This window comes from Chenopodium album, chromosome 26 (genome assembly GCF_948465745.1).
Source record: "Chenopodium album chromosome 26, dcCheAlbu1.1, whole genome shotgun sequence".
NCBI classification, from domain to species: domain Eukaryota; kingdom Viridiplantae; phylum Streptophyta; class Magnoliopsida; order Caryophyllales; family Amaranthaceae; genus Chenopodium; species Chenopodium album.
The window spans coordinates 2,868,466-2,884,663 of NC_137859.1; the positions used below are offsets into that span (position 1 = coordinate 2,868,466).

The window sequence follows — 16,198 nt, forward strand, 5'->3', positions numbered from 1 at the left end:
CTAAACTTTTTGATAACTCAACATCCCTCAACTTTTTTTGATGAGTCAAGGTCCCTCAACTTTTGCTTAATCAGCAAAGTCCCTCAACTTTTGGCTGAAAAACACTAAAGTGGGTGGTTGAGGGATTAAATTGGTGAAAAAAGTTAAAGAGGGACTAAAACGGCTTTTATACAAAACTTCAGGGACTGTATTTATGCTTTACTCCGAATAAACTCTCCAACCATGCAAGCACAAGGAACATTTGTCGATGTTGGACATGTGTGATGTGTGTTCCCAACAATGTCTAATTGGGTAAATTCACACCCATACTAGGGCTACATCTTTCTCGCCTTCAGCAGAAATCATTTTTCTTCTCTCACTCTCGCACACATGCTCAACCGATTCACCTCATTTCCCCCGACGATGCCTCTCACCAGATGAGCGGCGCCCAATCTTCACCCTAAATATTTAACCTAATTGCGTCTTGTTGATCATATATCTTTTCAATCATCTACTCAATTTGTGTTTCGGATTGCCGAATTTCAATTTCAATTGTTGTTTCTCCAAACCCTAGAAAATGTCGGGCGGCTTTTTCCGGGTAATTTAATTCTTCTATCCTTTTTTCTGGAATCTGGTAGTTTTGGAACTGCGTAATGTTGATGATTGATGTTCTGACTACGAATTGATTATTCTTAGATCGGATTTAATTGCATATGCACTCGAATTAATATGTTTGATTTAGTGTTCAATTGTCGATGTAATTGTTATCGTTTCAGCTATTTTGATCATGTATATGTTGAAATTGCTTGTTTATAACGCCTAATTGATTCTGTGTCATCTTGTTGGAGTTTATGTGATTGGAATTTGGAATTTTGCATTTGAATAGGGTACGTCAGCTGAGCAAGACACTCGGTTCTCTAACAAGCAAGCGAAGTTGCTCAAAACGCAGAAGTTTGCTCCCGAACTCGAACATTTGGTTCGTTTTATCAGTAATATTGTCATCATTTGAGTATTTGCTAGGGAATTGAAATTTGAACTAATTGTAATTTGTTGATGGTTTGTATGGTGAATTTTGTTGGTTAGGTTGATATTTCAAAAGTGAAAATGGATGTTATTAAGCCGTGGATCGCTAAAAGAGTGACTGAACTTCTTGATGGATTTGAGGATGAAGTGCTCATTAACTTCATCAATGGACTTCTTGAAGGAAAGGTACCCTATGTTACTGTCTTAATGTAATATTGCAGTCGGTTAATGGATATTATTTGTTGATGTATCCAGTTTTTTTTTTTTTTTTTTTGAGTCAATTTACCTATATATTGTTTTCAGTACAATGAACTTACATCAATCTCTACTTGGACAACTGCATGTATTCGGATATACAGACACATACTCAATGGCTCAAATTTGTCTAAATGGTTGTTTTTTCCTTGTCCGTGTTGTACCGTTACAACACTTTATTCATATCTGTCACCAAGAAACACATTATCTGCTCTAGTAGCAGTTTTATGATGGAGTCAATTTTAGAGTCACAAAGTAACCTGTTTACTTGAAGAGGTTATAGATTTTAATTATCTCATTCTTAAAAGGTTAAATTTTGCTTAATTCTCTGCATATTTTGTTGCAGGTTGTTAATGGAAAGCAGATCCAAATTCAGCTAACCGGTTTCATGGAAAAGAATACTGGTAAGTTCATGAAAGAGCTTTGGTCGCTTCTTCTCAGTGCGCAGAAAAATGCTAGTGGCGTACCCCAACAATTCCTGGATGCTAAGGAAGAGGAAACTAGGAAGAAAAAGGTTTGTACATTTATAGCGAGGCTCATTGTTTAACACTGTACTTGCCAATGTTGCGTGATTAACTTTTTATGAATATTTGTAGGAGGAGAATGATCGTATCTTTAATGAAATCCAGAGAAGGAAAGAGAAGGAAAGAGAAGATTCTGAGCAAGAGAAATTGAGGCAAATGGTAACTTAATATGTTTCATGCTAGAGCTAGCTTCTTGAGAGTTGGGTTGTTTGATTTTAACTCTCTTGTTTCTTATGGCCACTCAGCTTGCTTCTGCAATTATTTGGGTTCATGTCCTTACCTCAAACTACTGTAGGATGACGGGCTTGGAAAATATTCTAATGACGAATCAATTAGAAGGCGAGAAAGAGGTTCTGGTCTGCAATCTGAAGATGAGAATGGAGCTGATGTGAGAAATGGTTTTGGAGGAAGATCCAGGTTGGTTGCTAAACAATTAATGTTGATTTAATATCCATGACTTTCTGATGTACACTCCTTTAAGTATTGTGGACTCTCGATGGTCTTTTATAGTTCTATTGGAATGTGCAAATGGTTTGTAAGATTAAACTGAAACAGGTGAATCATTTTAAGGAGTGTTATGTAAAATATGATTAAAAGTTGTTTCATCTTTCTTCTAATCTTCCGTGTTTAAAAATCTGAAGTTTTCATGTCTTTATCTCACCACAAAAGACTGTTTATTATTGAAAACTGCATCAGTTTTATTCAAATATAACATTTCAACTGTGATGGTTCTATTTCCAAAGGGTTTTGCAGTTTTGTTATTTATTTATTTATTTATTTTTTTTTTTTAAAGAGGTTGCCGGAATTTTTTTTTTACTAGCTGTCAATGTGAACTTTTTTGTCGGTATGTTGAAGCTTCATAGTGGCTTTATTATTTGTATTTTGGGATTAGGTATGTGGTATTCATTACTTGCCCCGTTCCGCAAATGTTGCACCATTTACCTTTTTTGAAATTTTGCATATTTATTGCACCATTGTTCTTTTAGGAAACTTTACCTTGGTACATTTACCAATCTACCTTTTCTAAACCCATGTGAGTAATTGCTTGCAAGGACGCTTTTGTCATTTTGCCTTTCTCTCTCCTCTTACCAGATTTCTTGCACCTCCCCGCATGGTGCAATATTTAAGGAACGGAGGAAGTAGTATTTTTCTACCTTGTCTTCTTAAATATCATTAGCGGCTAGCCGTCTAAACCTCCTTATGATGAGGTTTTCTATCTATGTTGCTTATTGGTGTCATCTATAAATGACTAATTATGTTCTTGTGGCATCTGTTGTATTCTGGAAAAAGAATACTTGTATTGATCTCATTTTTACTTTGTGTAATGCACATTTCTGTAGCATTTGTTTTTGCATTTTCAAAGAATTTGGAGTAGAATATTCACACCCTATGCTCTGCTGACTGCTGTGGATGGTTGTCGTGGTAGTTGAGGAAATAGATCATTGTGTGCTCAACTCACAGATACAGCTGTCATGTCTATCTATTTGTCATTATTTCTATGAACATGGTGTTTTTATCCCCTTCCCCTCCTTTTCTAAACTGTGTTCGAATTTCTCCCTGTGGTTGCATCAAGTTGTTTTGGTTTTGGGTAGATGCTGTATTCTCTCTTGACCTCCAACATTTGGGTGCTGTAGTATCATCCTTAGATGTGTTTGGTGATTTAGTTGGCAACAGAAATATTGACATACAAGCTACCTCTTTATTGCAGATCATCCAAGTCACCATCTGATCATTCTCAATCACCTCACCGGTAAGTATTCTAGCTATTTCTCTTGCTTGAACAATATGCAAATTTGTGTGTTGTTAGATTATTAGTAGCATCTTCTTTTTTATTTGTGTGTGTGTGTTTGTTGTTGTTGTTGTTGTTGTTGTTGTTGTTTGTTGTGTAGAAGCATTGCTTGATCTAGTTCTATACTTAGTCATATTCTAGCTATTTCTCTTGCTTGAACAATATGCAAATTTGTGTGTTGTTAGATTATTAGTAGCATCTTCTTTTTTATTTGTGTGTGTGTGTTGTTGTTGTTGTTTGTTGTGTAGAAGCATTGCTTGATCTAGGTCTATACTTAGTCATATTCTAATTTTAGAAGTTTTCCCAAGTATGTGGTCTTTACAGCATAAAGTGAATTGAACGAGGTTGTTTTTTTCACTTTTATATTTTGCTCTTTTGTTGTTATGCTCTAAGTCAATGACTCAATGAGTGTGCCACTCCCATTTTAAAGATTTTCTCAAATTCTGTGGTTTCGGTATGTTTTTCAATAGGTTGCTATTTGATGTCAACATTTAGTTGTTTTATCCACCTTTTTATTGGATGTTTATAAAATTACTGTTTTACTATTTAACGTTGCTACTAGTTGAATATTTGATATCAAATTATTTCTATGTTCCATTTGTTATATTTTTTTGGTCATCTTTTGTTTGTTTCCACCAACCAACCACCACATTACAATTATCTTTGCTAACTTCATTGGATATATTTGTTTGCTAGTTGAATACCGACTTAAGCAGGATTCACACTAGATATTGGTGCTGTGCTGCATTGTGTTGCTTACTATTGTTTTTTTTCTTGTCCTTCTCTTGAAAATTTTTATACAGCCGGGTGTAAGGTGCACCCAAGAGTATTTTCTGCTCATTTTAAGATGAGCAAAAAAAATATCAAATGGGCAAAAAAGCCACCCTTGGGTGCACCTACCTCGTGCACCTGGGTGTATATATAAGGTAATGCCCTTCTCTTAGTTGCTGAGGTGTCAGGACTCGGGAGTCACAATGTTGATACTTTTTCCGAGATTGATTTAACATCTTTTTTGTTTTACTTGTAGAGAAAGAAGTGTATCGAGGAGTATTTCTGGTTCTCCTAGACCAAAAAGGCAATCGGTTTCTCCTGGAAGAAGACATCAATCGCCCCGAAGAAGATCTGTCACACCTAGGAGGCGATCTGTCCGGGAGTCAGTTTCTCCAAGGCGGAGGTCTCTTTCTAGAAGGCGGTCTCCATCTCGTACACGTTATAGGTCTCCTTCTCCTATAAGGCGCCGAGTTCGCTCTCCAGCACGTAGAAGGTCACCATCTCCAATTCGACGCATATCACCTTCTCCTGCCAGAAGAAGATCACCATCTCCTTTAAGACGTCGGTCTCGCTCACCTTTACGACGTCGGTCTCCTTCTCCTAGGAGGCGTAGGTCACCTTCTCCATGGCGTCGACGGTCACCATCCCCTAGGCGACGCAGATCCCCTTCTCCTGTCCGTCGCCGCAGGAGGAGGTCTTCTTCAAGTCCGAGGTCTCGGTCCCCAGGTCTGCGTAGGTCTCCATCTCCTATTCGACGTAGGTTCCAATCCCCTGTCAGGAGGTCTTATCCAGTCCGACGTAGGTCTCCGTCTCCTGCACGGCGTAGGTCTCCGTCTCCTGCACGGCGTAGGTCTCCGTCTCCTGCACGACGCAGGTCTCCATCTCCTGCTCGACGTAGGTCCCCCATGGCAAGGGGACACCGTTCTCCATCTCTAGTGGAACATAGATCTTTAGCTCCAGTTCGGAGAAAGTCTCCTGTTCCAGCTCGTAGGCGATCACCTTCTCCATCACCTAGCAGATCTCCGTCACCTGCCAGTCAAAGTTCCAGATCACCTGTCAGGCATATTTCTGCTTCACCAGTTAAGACGAGATCACCCAGGATTCAGGATTCCCCACATGGATCCCCTAGAGATCGAAACAGGTAATTTATGGATCAGTCCGTTGCAGTGTTCCATTTGTGAATTTGTATTCTGTAAGCATCACTCCCAAATTTGTTTTCAATATAAGTAATATCAAAAGATCTTATCTTTTGGTGGATTTACAGTGACCATGAGCCTGCAGTGATGGCTCGTAGACAGCCTATTTCATTGTCCCCCCAAAGAGATAATCGAAAGCGTTCACCCAGAACTGTGCCGTCTGTCTCACCTCCTCCAAATAAGTCTAATGCTGCCTCACCACTATCCCGCAAAAAGAGTTCTGGTGAAGATAGGAGGTCTTTCTCTGGTGCCTAAATTTAAGTAACAAATTTTTCGGTTTATTTTGACTTATGTAAATTTAACTTGTAATTTTTTTTTTTTTTTTTTTTTTTTTTTTTTTTTTTTCCTTCTGTGCAGGCTGGCGAGTCCATATGACAGTCCTGAAAATAAATCCGAGGATATAGCGACCCTTAATGGAAATCGGAGTCCTAGTAGATTGAGAGGCCACAAAGTTCGTCATGGAAGCCTAGAAACGAGTGGAGATAAATTTGATGATGACAGGTTCAAATTGTGAAAATATAACCAATAATTTTTCAATTTACTGGATGTGTTCATTTCAAAAATTGCATTTTTTTTTTTTTTTTAATTTCTTGCTTAAACATTATGGTGACATCAATTTCAATTCTATAGGGAGTATCAGGCGGACAAGTACAAGTCAGAAGAAAAAAAATCAGTACGCTCATCAGTTGGCAAGCAGAGGGATTCTCCTGATCGATCAGTTAGATACCAACATCGTGGTAATTTTGATGCAAGACAGGACGATGATATAATAAGGTAATGACTGTTATATGGATTGTCTATTTGTGCTGCATTCTCTTGTAAAAGCATTTATTCCTCATTTATTATTGACTGGTTTACAGTGAAGAAGCTTCTTTGAAAGAAGTTCGTGCTCTGAAAAAGTCACCACCTAGAGTTGCTGTATCAGATGAGAGATCTGACATATTGTACCCTGGGGATGTTTCCAAATTAGATGAAAAGAGGAACTACCAACAGAAAGATACTAGGGACAACACTGTGTCCGACGCCGTAGTGAAATTACATAATAAACGAAGAAGTCCTAGTGTTGACTCTGAATCTGGATCTGAGGAAATTTCTGAGAAGAGGAAGCATCGAAGGTCAAGGCGAAGAGAAGTGGCATCTGATGATACTAGCTCTGAATCTGAGATGGAGGATAGAAAAGAAGCTAAGAGAAGAAAGAAGGAAGAGAAGAAAATAAGAAAAGAGGAGCGACGTAGGCGTCGTGAGGAGCGGCGCCGGAGGAAGGAAGAGAAGCGTGCTGGTAAACGGAAGCGAAAGTCAAAAGATGCTGATGCCCTGTCTTCTGATGTGGAAAACAATAAGAAGGATACTAATGTTGCGAACGGTGAACATCGTACGAAGAAGTATTCAAGTGATGAAGAAGAGACAGAATCGCAAAAGAAGAGGCTTGAGATTGAGCTACGTGAAAAGGCTCTTGAGTCTTTGAGAGCAAAGAAGGGGATTAGCCGTTGAATATGTTGTTTTTGTAACTTCTGATGTTGCTTATATGTTGCAACGTTGAACGATTTCTATTGGCTTTGTTTTTGTTTTTTGTTTTTGTTATGTGTACTTTATATTTTTAATGCTATAAATGTAGTTGATATATCTTTAATGTGGTCTGTGTTTGCTGCTGGCAGTTGAGATGGATAGTTGAGGATTTCCTGAGATATCTCTTGACTGCGACTGTATGCAGGACTTGCTGCTATATATTCTGGTAATGACTGTTTCGATTGTTGGTTTCTCGTATATGTAGAATATCCGGAGAGCATTGCTTTAGGGTGTTACTCATCCTGCTGTTGTATGACTGCCCTTATTTGTGTGGTTATTGATTAGTTCACTCAGTGATGCTAGTGAATAGTTATGTTCATTCAATCGAGTGATTGTAATGTGTTGTAAGGCAGTAATTCCTAATGGTGCCATTATTACATATTGTTTTTAGTACTAAGTCAGCTTTCTGGTTAATTGATAGATCATAATATTCCAACTAGATGTGGTTGAGAACCTGAGCTGGCCTACTTTTTGAGCACAATTCAGGTGAAGTATTTCAGTTCTTTGACAGTCTCTTGGGAGAAGATTTGTGTACAAGACTATAAATATGTTCATTGGAATTTCATAGCGTAGGGCTTTTTTTCTTTGTTATTGTGTATCTTACTTTTGTGTCATTGACAGCTTGAAAGGAGTTCTTGGGCTGTGTATAGTTTTTGACTGGTGCTTCCTTTGGATGCTTGCTCTCCTGTTCTCCATACAGGTAGATTCCTGCATGTATAACTACCTTACTACAGTCAATAGGTATTGGTATCAGTCTCTCTTTGTCAATTCAATTGCTTCTGCATTGTAAACAATTTGGTCAGGGGATAGGTATTGGTATCACTCTTTTTTGTGTCAACTCGTTGCTTATACATTGTAAACAATCTGGTCAGTCTCAAATCATGAACGATACTTTTTTGCCATCTATGCCTCTCTTTCTCTCCTGGGTTGGTTTTCTGGGATAGTTTTGTTACTAGCTTCATCACTGTGGCATTGCTGACTATTCTGCAGTTTTTTTTTCCATGTTTTTCCTATTAGCTTATTTTGGTTGACTTGCATTAAGCTTTTCTGAACAGTACATGGTATGCATATTATTAGCTGAACAAGAAGCAATTTTTATCTTCTGAAGTGGTTTCGAGTTTGATTTGCTGTTATGAAGTCAATGTTGACATTTATGCTATGCCAGACTACATTCTACTCCTGGTTTTTCATGTACTAGGAAAATGAATTGTATATGTTTGATTGGAGCAGGCTTGATGTTGGTATAATTCAATTAGAAAGTTTGTTTAGACATAGATTAGCATATTGTGATTGGAGAGATTGCATACTTAGCATAATTTTTGATTTATAAGATCATGTAGATAAAGGGAAGGATTGGAGAGCTGATGGTTGTTTTGTTTTGTTAATTGGATTTCAATTGGAGAAATTAACTATTTTCTGCTATTTTTTGTTGATATGCCCGTCATAATTTTTTCTCTTTTTTAAGGCTTGCCTCATTGTTGGATCGAGTTACTCGTTGATGTGTGCTACAAAAGCTAAGATCTTACTTTTATCTATAGATTATTGGCACCCGATTTTGAATATTGTTCTGTATGTTTTACATTTTTAACCAAAATATGCTACGTTAATTGTAAAGTTGAAGAAAGCTAAGTGTGGTTTGAACTGTTATTATGCTGATTTGAGATCAATTTGTGAATGAAGTATGTCAGTTTGGATCTTTCGTCAGATTTGTTTGCTCGCAGTGTACTTCTCTTGGCTGTCCTTGTTTTGGGCAGTAGTGGTCTTTATGGAAGAGTTTTCTTCTACGCAAATCAAATTCCCAAAATTTCTGCCTGCCATCAATAGTTTTATGCCGTTAACACATGCGAATTAGTATGCAAAATTTGACAAGTTTGAGAATTACTGTGATGTTCCAGAATAAAGTTTGTATTGGGAAAGTATACGTATCCTTGTATTGTAGGTCTGCTGTAACAGTTTTCTACTTTGTCGATTACTCTATAACAAACTCGTTAAAGCCTTTAACCTCAACCGTGTCCAAAAAGGTCTTCACGACACTGGTGATTTAGTTGCGTTCAGTATGATACGGAGTGCTTAAGACAAGTTTGGTTAACTCTTTGAAATTGGATCTGTGTTTGCCCATATCGCATGTAGTGTCTCCTTTTCCCTTTTCTCTTGGACTCGTGACTCCAGCAAGCTTAAAAGTAAAGTACCGGGCTAAGGCAACATCCTTGGCAGCCATTGATCTCTCAAACTTTCATTCTTCCATCAATACTTTTCTCAAAACCTTTGTAATATTTCATATATCCATGTTTGCCAACGCACAAGATTAACAACACAACTTCATCTATTAATTCTCCTTAGTCATATCTTCCTCATAACCAGAATATTATAATGTGGTGTTTATAGAGCAATTTAATATCAATGATCTCTTTCCTCGTAAAAAAAAAGTGATGTAGATTTTCAGTAACAAATGAAAAATTAAGTACTGCCAGTATTCTGAAAATGAAGGATTATTAATCTTTGAGTATCATGGATGTTAACTAGGGTAGTTGGTAAAGTTGCGTAAAATGATAATTAAGACATAAATTTATTCTTGTTAATGTCATTGCCCTTTTGGCTCTCTAAAAAAATTATACGAATTTTATTACTCCATTAATATCTGCATTGACTGGTTATAAAAATGGATTGAGACTTGTCAAAAGTTTCCCTATTCCCTTACCCATATAAGGGCGCTATCTGAAAACTTAGTGGTCATTGTTATATTGTAGATAGTGTTTGCGTGGCTGATGTTAATTGGGTAAAGATAAGCAGATGGATTGTCTTCTTTCTTCTGCCTGTGTACTGCACATTGCACATACTAACAGAATTGAAACTAATGTTAATGAATGGATCACATAGATTTCTAAACTAACTTAGCCTTAATTTTTTTTTTTTTGGCAAATCCTATGGCTCATACTGTCCCTTCCAATTCATTTCTGTTAACTACTACACCTCATTCTAGGCTGCTGGTTTCCAAGAAACCAAGGCAGCTTACTGTCTTTGCTAAGAATGCCGGGCCTTTCTCGTCGTTTCGACTAAGAAAACAGTCGGGTGATGATGCATCTTCTGAGGATGATGGCCAAGTTAAAAACAATAATCCCTTTCAGTTTGACTGGAGTAAGATATCTGAAGTTGATGTCAAGTCACTGATTCCGGTTGTCAATAATTCTTCTGGCTTGGTGGGCCCTGGTAGGCAGAAGGATGCTGGGACTGTTTTTGTTGTGGGCGCCACCGGGCAGGCGGGTGCACGGATTGCTCAGAAGCTATTGCGAGAGGGGTTTAAGGTCCGCGCTGGGGTGCCAGACCTTGGTGCTGCACAAGAATTGGCTCGGTTTGCCTCAGACTATAAGGTTTTTATCTTCTAACCGTTTATTCTTCTTTACTTTCTTTTGGTGATTAAGAGTTTAATGATTTTGCTGCTACCTTTTATGTTAGCGTATAAAAGAAATAAATATGTTAATGATAGAGTTGTAGATCAATGCTTTGTAAATAGTAAAGCTGGGTTTTAAGAAGTTGAAAATATAGGAGAAAAAAACCTTACAATGTCATTTGGGTGTGGTATGCTGTTTACTTACATTTGAATAGTTGGCAGATTATATCGAAGGAGGAACTGAAACGCTTGAATGCTGTTGAATCCACATTCAACGATGCAGAATCAATTGCAAAAGCAATAGGGAATGCAAGCAAGGTGGTGGTTACAATTGGCTCTTCAGAGAATGGCCCTAACAAAGAGGTCACTACATCAGATGCTCTACAGGTGGTTGAAGCAGCTCAACTCGCTGGTGTGGGTCACTTGGCGATCATCTATGACACTTCACCGGTTGCAACAACCAATAATGTACTGGACGGAATCTCCTCCTTTTTTAACAACCTTTTCTCAAAATCTCAGCCACTGACTATTTCTGAGCTCTTGGAGAGAGTCATCCAGACTGATGTCAGATACACGTTCCTCAGGACGACATTTACTGAGGATTTTTCCCCTGAGAGTTCTTACAATGTTGCTGTGGCCACAGAGGGGAGTGCTGGCACAAACGACTACAAAGTAATGTAATGTATGCGCACAAATGTAAAAAAAGAAAAGAAATTGGCTACTTTCTGTATGTTTTTGGTGCTGTCCTGTTTTTTTGGCGGTTCTAATCTTTAGTCCTTACATGTACAGGTAGCAAGGTCACAGATGGCTACTTTGGTGGCAGGTCTTTTCTCAAATACAGCAGTAGCAGAAGATAAGGTAGGTTGACATATTCTGCACATATCACAATGATCTTATTTAAACATGGTAAAATTGCCAATAACATGGTCTAATGCCAAGTTGAAACTAGTATGTGTATTTGATCCTTGGATGCATCATAGTAAAGTTAATAACTCTTGGACTTCACATGTATAGGTCAGACATATTTATTTAAGGTGCTTGTTCTGAAATGAAGTGATCCACAAATTGGAATCAGTTGATATCTTATTGAGACTAGTTTTGCATTTTAAAATCAACCACCAAGATTAGAGAAAACTGCCTAAGGCCACTTGGCACCAATTGAATTACATTAACATATGATGCCAAATACATAGTAATATGCTCAGGAACCAAGAATTAGTTTGCTGATGAACACAAAGATTTCTAACCTAAAGAACTGTATTCTTTTCACCCAGTCAAATCATGTGAATTCTGGGGATTCAAGATCCCATGTGTTAAATTTCAAGTGCTGTGTTTCTGTTTAAGTTCCTTCTCCAACGCAGGACTTTTCACCTATGAGGCTGTGAATACATGCTTATGTGGAGTTCAATATGTAGTTTTCGTTCAAATAGTTTGGACTTCCTTTAGGCATTTTTTGATTCTATCATTTGAAAAGCTGAATAATTTCTTCCTTGCTATGTAACATTTTCAGGTTGTGAACGTGTATGCAGATCCATCAGCCCCATTAAAGACTTTAGACGAACTTTTCAGGTAATGTTACATTCTGCACTATGAACAAGCAGTCTAACTTGTCCCATTTTGTTCCACCAAAGCAACACATTTGCTAAAACTATTGGGTTTCAGTGCCATCCCAGAGGACAATAGAAGGCAAGAATATGCAGAAGCAGTTGCAAGAGCTAAAGCAGAAGAAGAAGCTATAAAAGCTGCTGAGCAAGCCCAGGAAGCAGCTGAGGCTAAGAAGCTGCTCGAAGAAGAAGTGAAAAAGTTGGCAGAGCAAGAAACACGAGCTGCTAGTTTAGCCGAGGAAGCTAAAGAGAAGGCAGATAAAGCAGGAACCTCATTGGATAGCTTATTAAATAGAGCTAAAGACATAGGCTCAGGAATTTCCTGGGACCAAATTGGATCACAGCTTTCTAGTGCAGTAAAATCATCTAATATTGAGCTGCCCAAAGTTCAGGTTGCTACTGTGAGAGGACAAGCAAAGGCCCAGAATTTACCTGCTCAAAAAGCTGTGACCAAACAAAGCACTCCGAAGCAAAGATCTAGACCAAAAACAAAACCAACACCTGCGGCAGAGGAAAAACCTGTCAGTAAAGAGACGAAGAAGGAAGTAAGGAACATATTGGGAGGTCTGTTCAAGCAAGAAACTATCTATGTTGATGATGTTTAATGATTGCCATAATTCTTCTGGTCCATTTATCCAGACTCCAGAGTAGCAATACTTCTGTTGCACTATGTTCTTAAGTCCTGGTTTCTTGTATATGTATGGTTCCAAGTTCTGGTTTCTTGTAATTCCAGTGATGTATCTGTCATTTAAAGATATGTTTCATGCTGTATATGTATTACATCTCCCCCTCCTTTCTTTAGCCTAAGTTTATCGGTTGAAAATTGAATGAGAGAGTATGGAAATCAAATTACTACATAGATTAAACTTTTATTTTGTAATAAACTAGTTACTAGTTTACTACATATTAACACAGTTCTGATATTCAATTCTAACACTCGAAAAAGGAGCAACTCTTTGTTGACATGAGAACTCGATCTTAAGAATTGCCTTGCTTTGTGTTGAATTTTGATGTTGTGGCAAACTTGAAGCTTCTTACACAGAATACACACTACACAAACACAATTTCAGGGACAGTTTTCTGATTTCAGGTGAATTTGTCCATTAACAGTAGAAAGTAGAGCAAATGAGCAATATCCGGGATATATACCTCTCCACAATTGACTAGTGCCAACACATTTGCTTGTAGTATTAATGACTTTAGTATAAGTTTCAAGCCTTAAGATACAATTCAACAACTCTTTTTTTATTTTATTTTAATATTTTTTTATATGCAAGCTCAAATCTTACTCTTTTTACACAGATTTTCTACTGATTCATTGATTTTGTAGACAGTTTTATGAACACTGACTTGTTAAGAGCAACCAAAAAGAAAGGGTAATTTTATTTCTAAAGCAATCTTAATGTTCAATGTATTGTTTCCCTAACACCTTGGTCGTGTGACTCGTGTCAAATATTTGAAGGTCATAAACTAATTTTTAAGATTAGATCCCTTAACAAAAATACTACCCCATTTCAGAATAATTGACATAGTTTGACTTTTTTGCAATATTTATACTAGTACTATATTTATAAAATTTCATAAAATCAAATACTACATAACTTTTTAATATTTACTTATAGACTTGTACATTAATGCTCAAATTAGTTTATTAACAAGTGTACCAAGTTTGAATGTGTCAGTTATTTTGAAACATGAGGAGTAATAAAAACAGCAAAATATCCCGTGACCTTAGCTAGTACAACTGTGCTCGATCACCCATCGATCCAAGAGTCCTTTGTATCATTATTAGTGGGCATTTCTCATGCATTTTAACCCTTGTGCGTCACCTAAATTATTATTCTGTTAGCCTAAAATGCAAGTTTTCGTTCCTTAAAGGCATATTATATGAACCACTCCACAAATGTACATATGCTAATGGCAGGCCAACGTAATACATAAACATTGGGCAAGATCCAAGAATTTCCTTGGTTTTACTCACATGATCATTGTTGCCAAACAAGGTGGTTAAAAGATTTAAAACTAAGTTCACAAGTCAAGAAAAACGAGCTGCTCCCTTGTACATATGTATCAAAACCTTCCACTTTTAAAGCAAAATTAGTCATTAGCCTTCACATGCATTGTCCTTTTGTTTAATTGACGCTATTCACATGCATTATCACCAAATTCATAAGCAACATGATATCAACACTATTATTATTGTTAATTATATATATATATATTTATATATATTATAGTTATATATATTATAGTTATATGTGCATATTTAGGTCTTAATATTTGTTTATCAAATTCCAAATTTAAAATGTTAGCCCGACTACAACAAAACTTCACATTATTATCTGATAAAAATATTAACACACTATACAAACCACTTATTTTGATAAGTTTTTTCCTCTTCTTGTTCTATAATTTCATACCTAATCATCAAATCGAGCAATCTCCACAATATTCATTTAGATTAGAACAAGCCGTTTACCCGTATCAACACCATACAAACCATACAAATGATCCTACAAATATTAGTCACATTGTAATAGGGATAGCAAGCACGGTTGATTTAGTGAAATTTAGAAAACCATACATTGAATCTTGGTGGCAACCTAATGTAACCAAGGGATACCTCTATCTAGACCGCGAACCTAAACAATATCTTCCATGGCCTACTTCATCTATTCCATATCGTGTTTCAGAAAACACGTCGAAGTATGAACCCTACAACAAACATCCAATGAAGAGTACTATCCGTATGGTTAGAGTTGTCGCGGAGGCTTTTAGAGAAGCACACGATCAAGGGGTAAGATGGTTCGTTATGATAGATGATGATACTATACTTTTCTTAGAAAATTTGGTGGATGTTTTGCAAAAATATGATCATAAGAAGTACTTTTACATAGGGGAGAATTCAGAGTCTTTGTTGTCAAATTTTGAGAACTCGTTCGAGATGGCCTTTGGTGGAGCTGGTTATGCCATAAGTTACCCTCTTGCTGAGGCATTGACGAAGAATTTGGACGTTTGTATTAAGAGGTACCCGACTTTGTATGGAAGTGATCATCTTATGCAGTCTTGTGTGGCCGATCTGGGAGTTTCTCTAACTCACGAAAAGGGGTTTCATCAGGTAACTTAAAACTTTTTCCGTTTCTTTTATTTTTTTACATTTTAACTTTTGCATTATTTATATGCTTATATTTAGAAGTAACTTTATTTTAATTGCGAGTAGTGATAACAATGTTACAATGGTCAGCCTCAATAAAAGTCACATAATATTTTGACCATATATATAATAAAAATAGGATAGTCTAAACTCGTATGTTTTAAATTACTTGATTTAATTGTTGATGTCAATGATGTAGATTGACCTACACAGCGACATATCGGGATTTTTATCATCACATCCACAAGTACCAATAGTGTCTCTTCACCACCTCGACGTGGTTGAACCTCTATTTCCGGGCATGGATCGCTCCAAGGCATTAAACCACCTAATGAAAGCGGCTAAGGCGGATCAATCAAGACTTGTACAACAAACAATATGCTACGACAAGACGAAAAGCTGGTCATTTTCTATAGCATGGGGTTACACAACTCAAATTTACGAGAAAATCATACCCCCAAGTGTATTAGAAATGCCCCTAGAGACGTTTATCCCTTGGAGAAAACCTCCAAAACATCCATACATGTTTAACCATCGATGGCTTTCGAGAAACCCTTGTGACGTACCACATGTTTTCTACCTCGAATCTGTTGAAACAATTACTAAGAAAAATGAAATTGTTACAAGTTACACTCGAAGAACAACAAGAAATTGCTACCTTGTTCACGACCATCACCAAAAAATGAAAGTAATTTCCTTCCTAGTGAAATTACCAAGATTATAGTTATTTCTCCTACAACCAAACATGTTGCTCAGGTAAATTTAACTTATAATTTTTTACTACTTCGTACTATTTATAGAATTTATAAATTTAATTAACTATTTTCTAATTTATCATCAGGCGGGAAGTAGACGAGAATGTTGTGACATTTTAGATCAAATTGAGAAGAATGTGACTACAATCAAGTATAGATCTTGCGAAGATAATGAAATATTGGGTTACGATTGA

The 16,198-nt window shown here is 36.9% G+C and overlaps 3 protein-coding genes across 3 annotated transcripts; all 3 read left to right on the top strand.

The window, feature by feature from the left end:
* Positions 1 to 277: 277 nt before the first annotated feature.
* On the top strand, positions 278 to 7,224 carry LOC145616517 (uncharacterized). The gene is made up of 12 exons (XM_081671255.1): positions 278 to 577; positions 866 to 955; positions 1,063 to 1,188; positions 1,604 to 1,771; positions 1,854 to 1,940; positions 2,077 to 2,198; positions 3,490 to 3,531; positions 4,598 to 5,482; positions 5,606 to 5,773; positions 5,895 to 6,038; positions 6,168 to 6,311; positions 6,398 to 7,224. The coding sequence occupies exons 1-12, from the start codon at positions 557 to 559 to the stop codon at positions 7,026 to 7,028; spliced, it is 2,628 nt and encodes an 875-aa protein (XP_081527381.1). The 5' UTR covers positions 278 to 556; the 3' UTR covers positions 7,029 to 7,224.
* A 2,682-nt stretch (positions 7,225 to 9,906) lies between these two features.
* LOC145616518 (protein PLASTID TRANSCRIPTIONALLY ACTIVE 16, chloroplastic-like) lies at positions 9,907 to 13,029 on the top strand. Its single transcript, XM_081671256.1, has 5 exons — positions 9,907 to 10,471; positions 10,714 to 11,163; positions 11,281 to 11,349; positions 12,002 to 12,060; positions 12,154 to 13,029. Exons 1-5 carry the CDS (start codon positions 10,028 to 10,030, stop codon positions 12,698 to 12,700), a joined length of 1,569 nt encoding a protein of 522 aa, XP_081527382.1. The 5' UTR covers positions 9,907 to 10,027; the 3' UTR covers positions 12,701 to 13,029.
* A 1,371-nt stretch (positions 13,030 to 14,400) lies between these two features.
* Positions 14,401 to 16,198, top strand: LOC145616159 (uncharacterized). Its single transcript, XM_081670855.1, has 3 exons — positions 14,401 to 15,213; positions 15,449 to 15,937; positions 16,091 to 16,198. The coding sequence occupies exons 1-3, from the start codon at positions 14,401 to 14,403 to the stop codon at positions 16,196 to 16,198; spliced, it is 1,410 nt and encodes a 469-aa protein (XP_081526981.1).

What these genes read in the sequence shown, in the direction of transcription:
- LOC145616517 (XM_081671255.1), top strand. Translation starts at nt 557, where the DNA reads ATGTCGGGCGGCTTTTTCCGG. An exon ending in TGTCGGGCGGCTTTTTCCGG is followed by an intron (nt 578 to 865) that starts GTAATTTAATTC and finishes GCATTTGAATAG; the next exon opens with GGTACGTCAGCTGAGCAAGA. An exon ending in CTCCCGAACTCGAACATTTG is followed by an intron (nt 956 to 1,062) that starts GTTCGTTTTATC and finishes TTTGTTGGTTAG; the next exon opens with GTTGATATTTCAAAAGTGAA.
- LOC145616518 (XM_081671256.1), top strand. Translation starts at nt 10,028, where the DNA reads ATGGCTCATACTGTCCCTTCCAATTCATTTCTGTTAACTACTACACCT. An exon ending in CTGGCACAAACGACTACAAA is followed by an intron (nt 11,164 to 11,280) that starts GTAATGTAATGT and finishes TTACATGTACAG; the next exon opens with GTAGCAAGGTCACAGATGGC. An exon ending in CAGCAGTAGCAGAAGATAAG is followed by an intron (nt 11,350 to 12,001) that starts GTAGGTTGACAT and finishes TAACATTTTCAG; the next exon opens with GTTGTGAACGTGTATGCAGA.
- LOC145616159 (XM_081670855.1), top strand. Translation starts at nt 14,401, where the DNA reads ATGTTAGCCCGACTACAACAAAACTTCACATTATTATCTGATAAAAAT. An exon ending in ACGAAAAGGGGTTTCATCAG is followed by an intron (nt 15,214 to 15,448) that starts GTAACTTAAAAC and finishes TCAATGATGTAG; the next exon opens with ATTGACCTACACAGCGACAT. An exon ending in ACCATCACCAAAAAATGAAA is followed by an intron (nt 15,938 to 16,090) that starts GTAATTTCCTTC and finishes ATTTATCATCAG; the next exon opens with GCGGGAAGTAGACGAGAATG.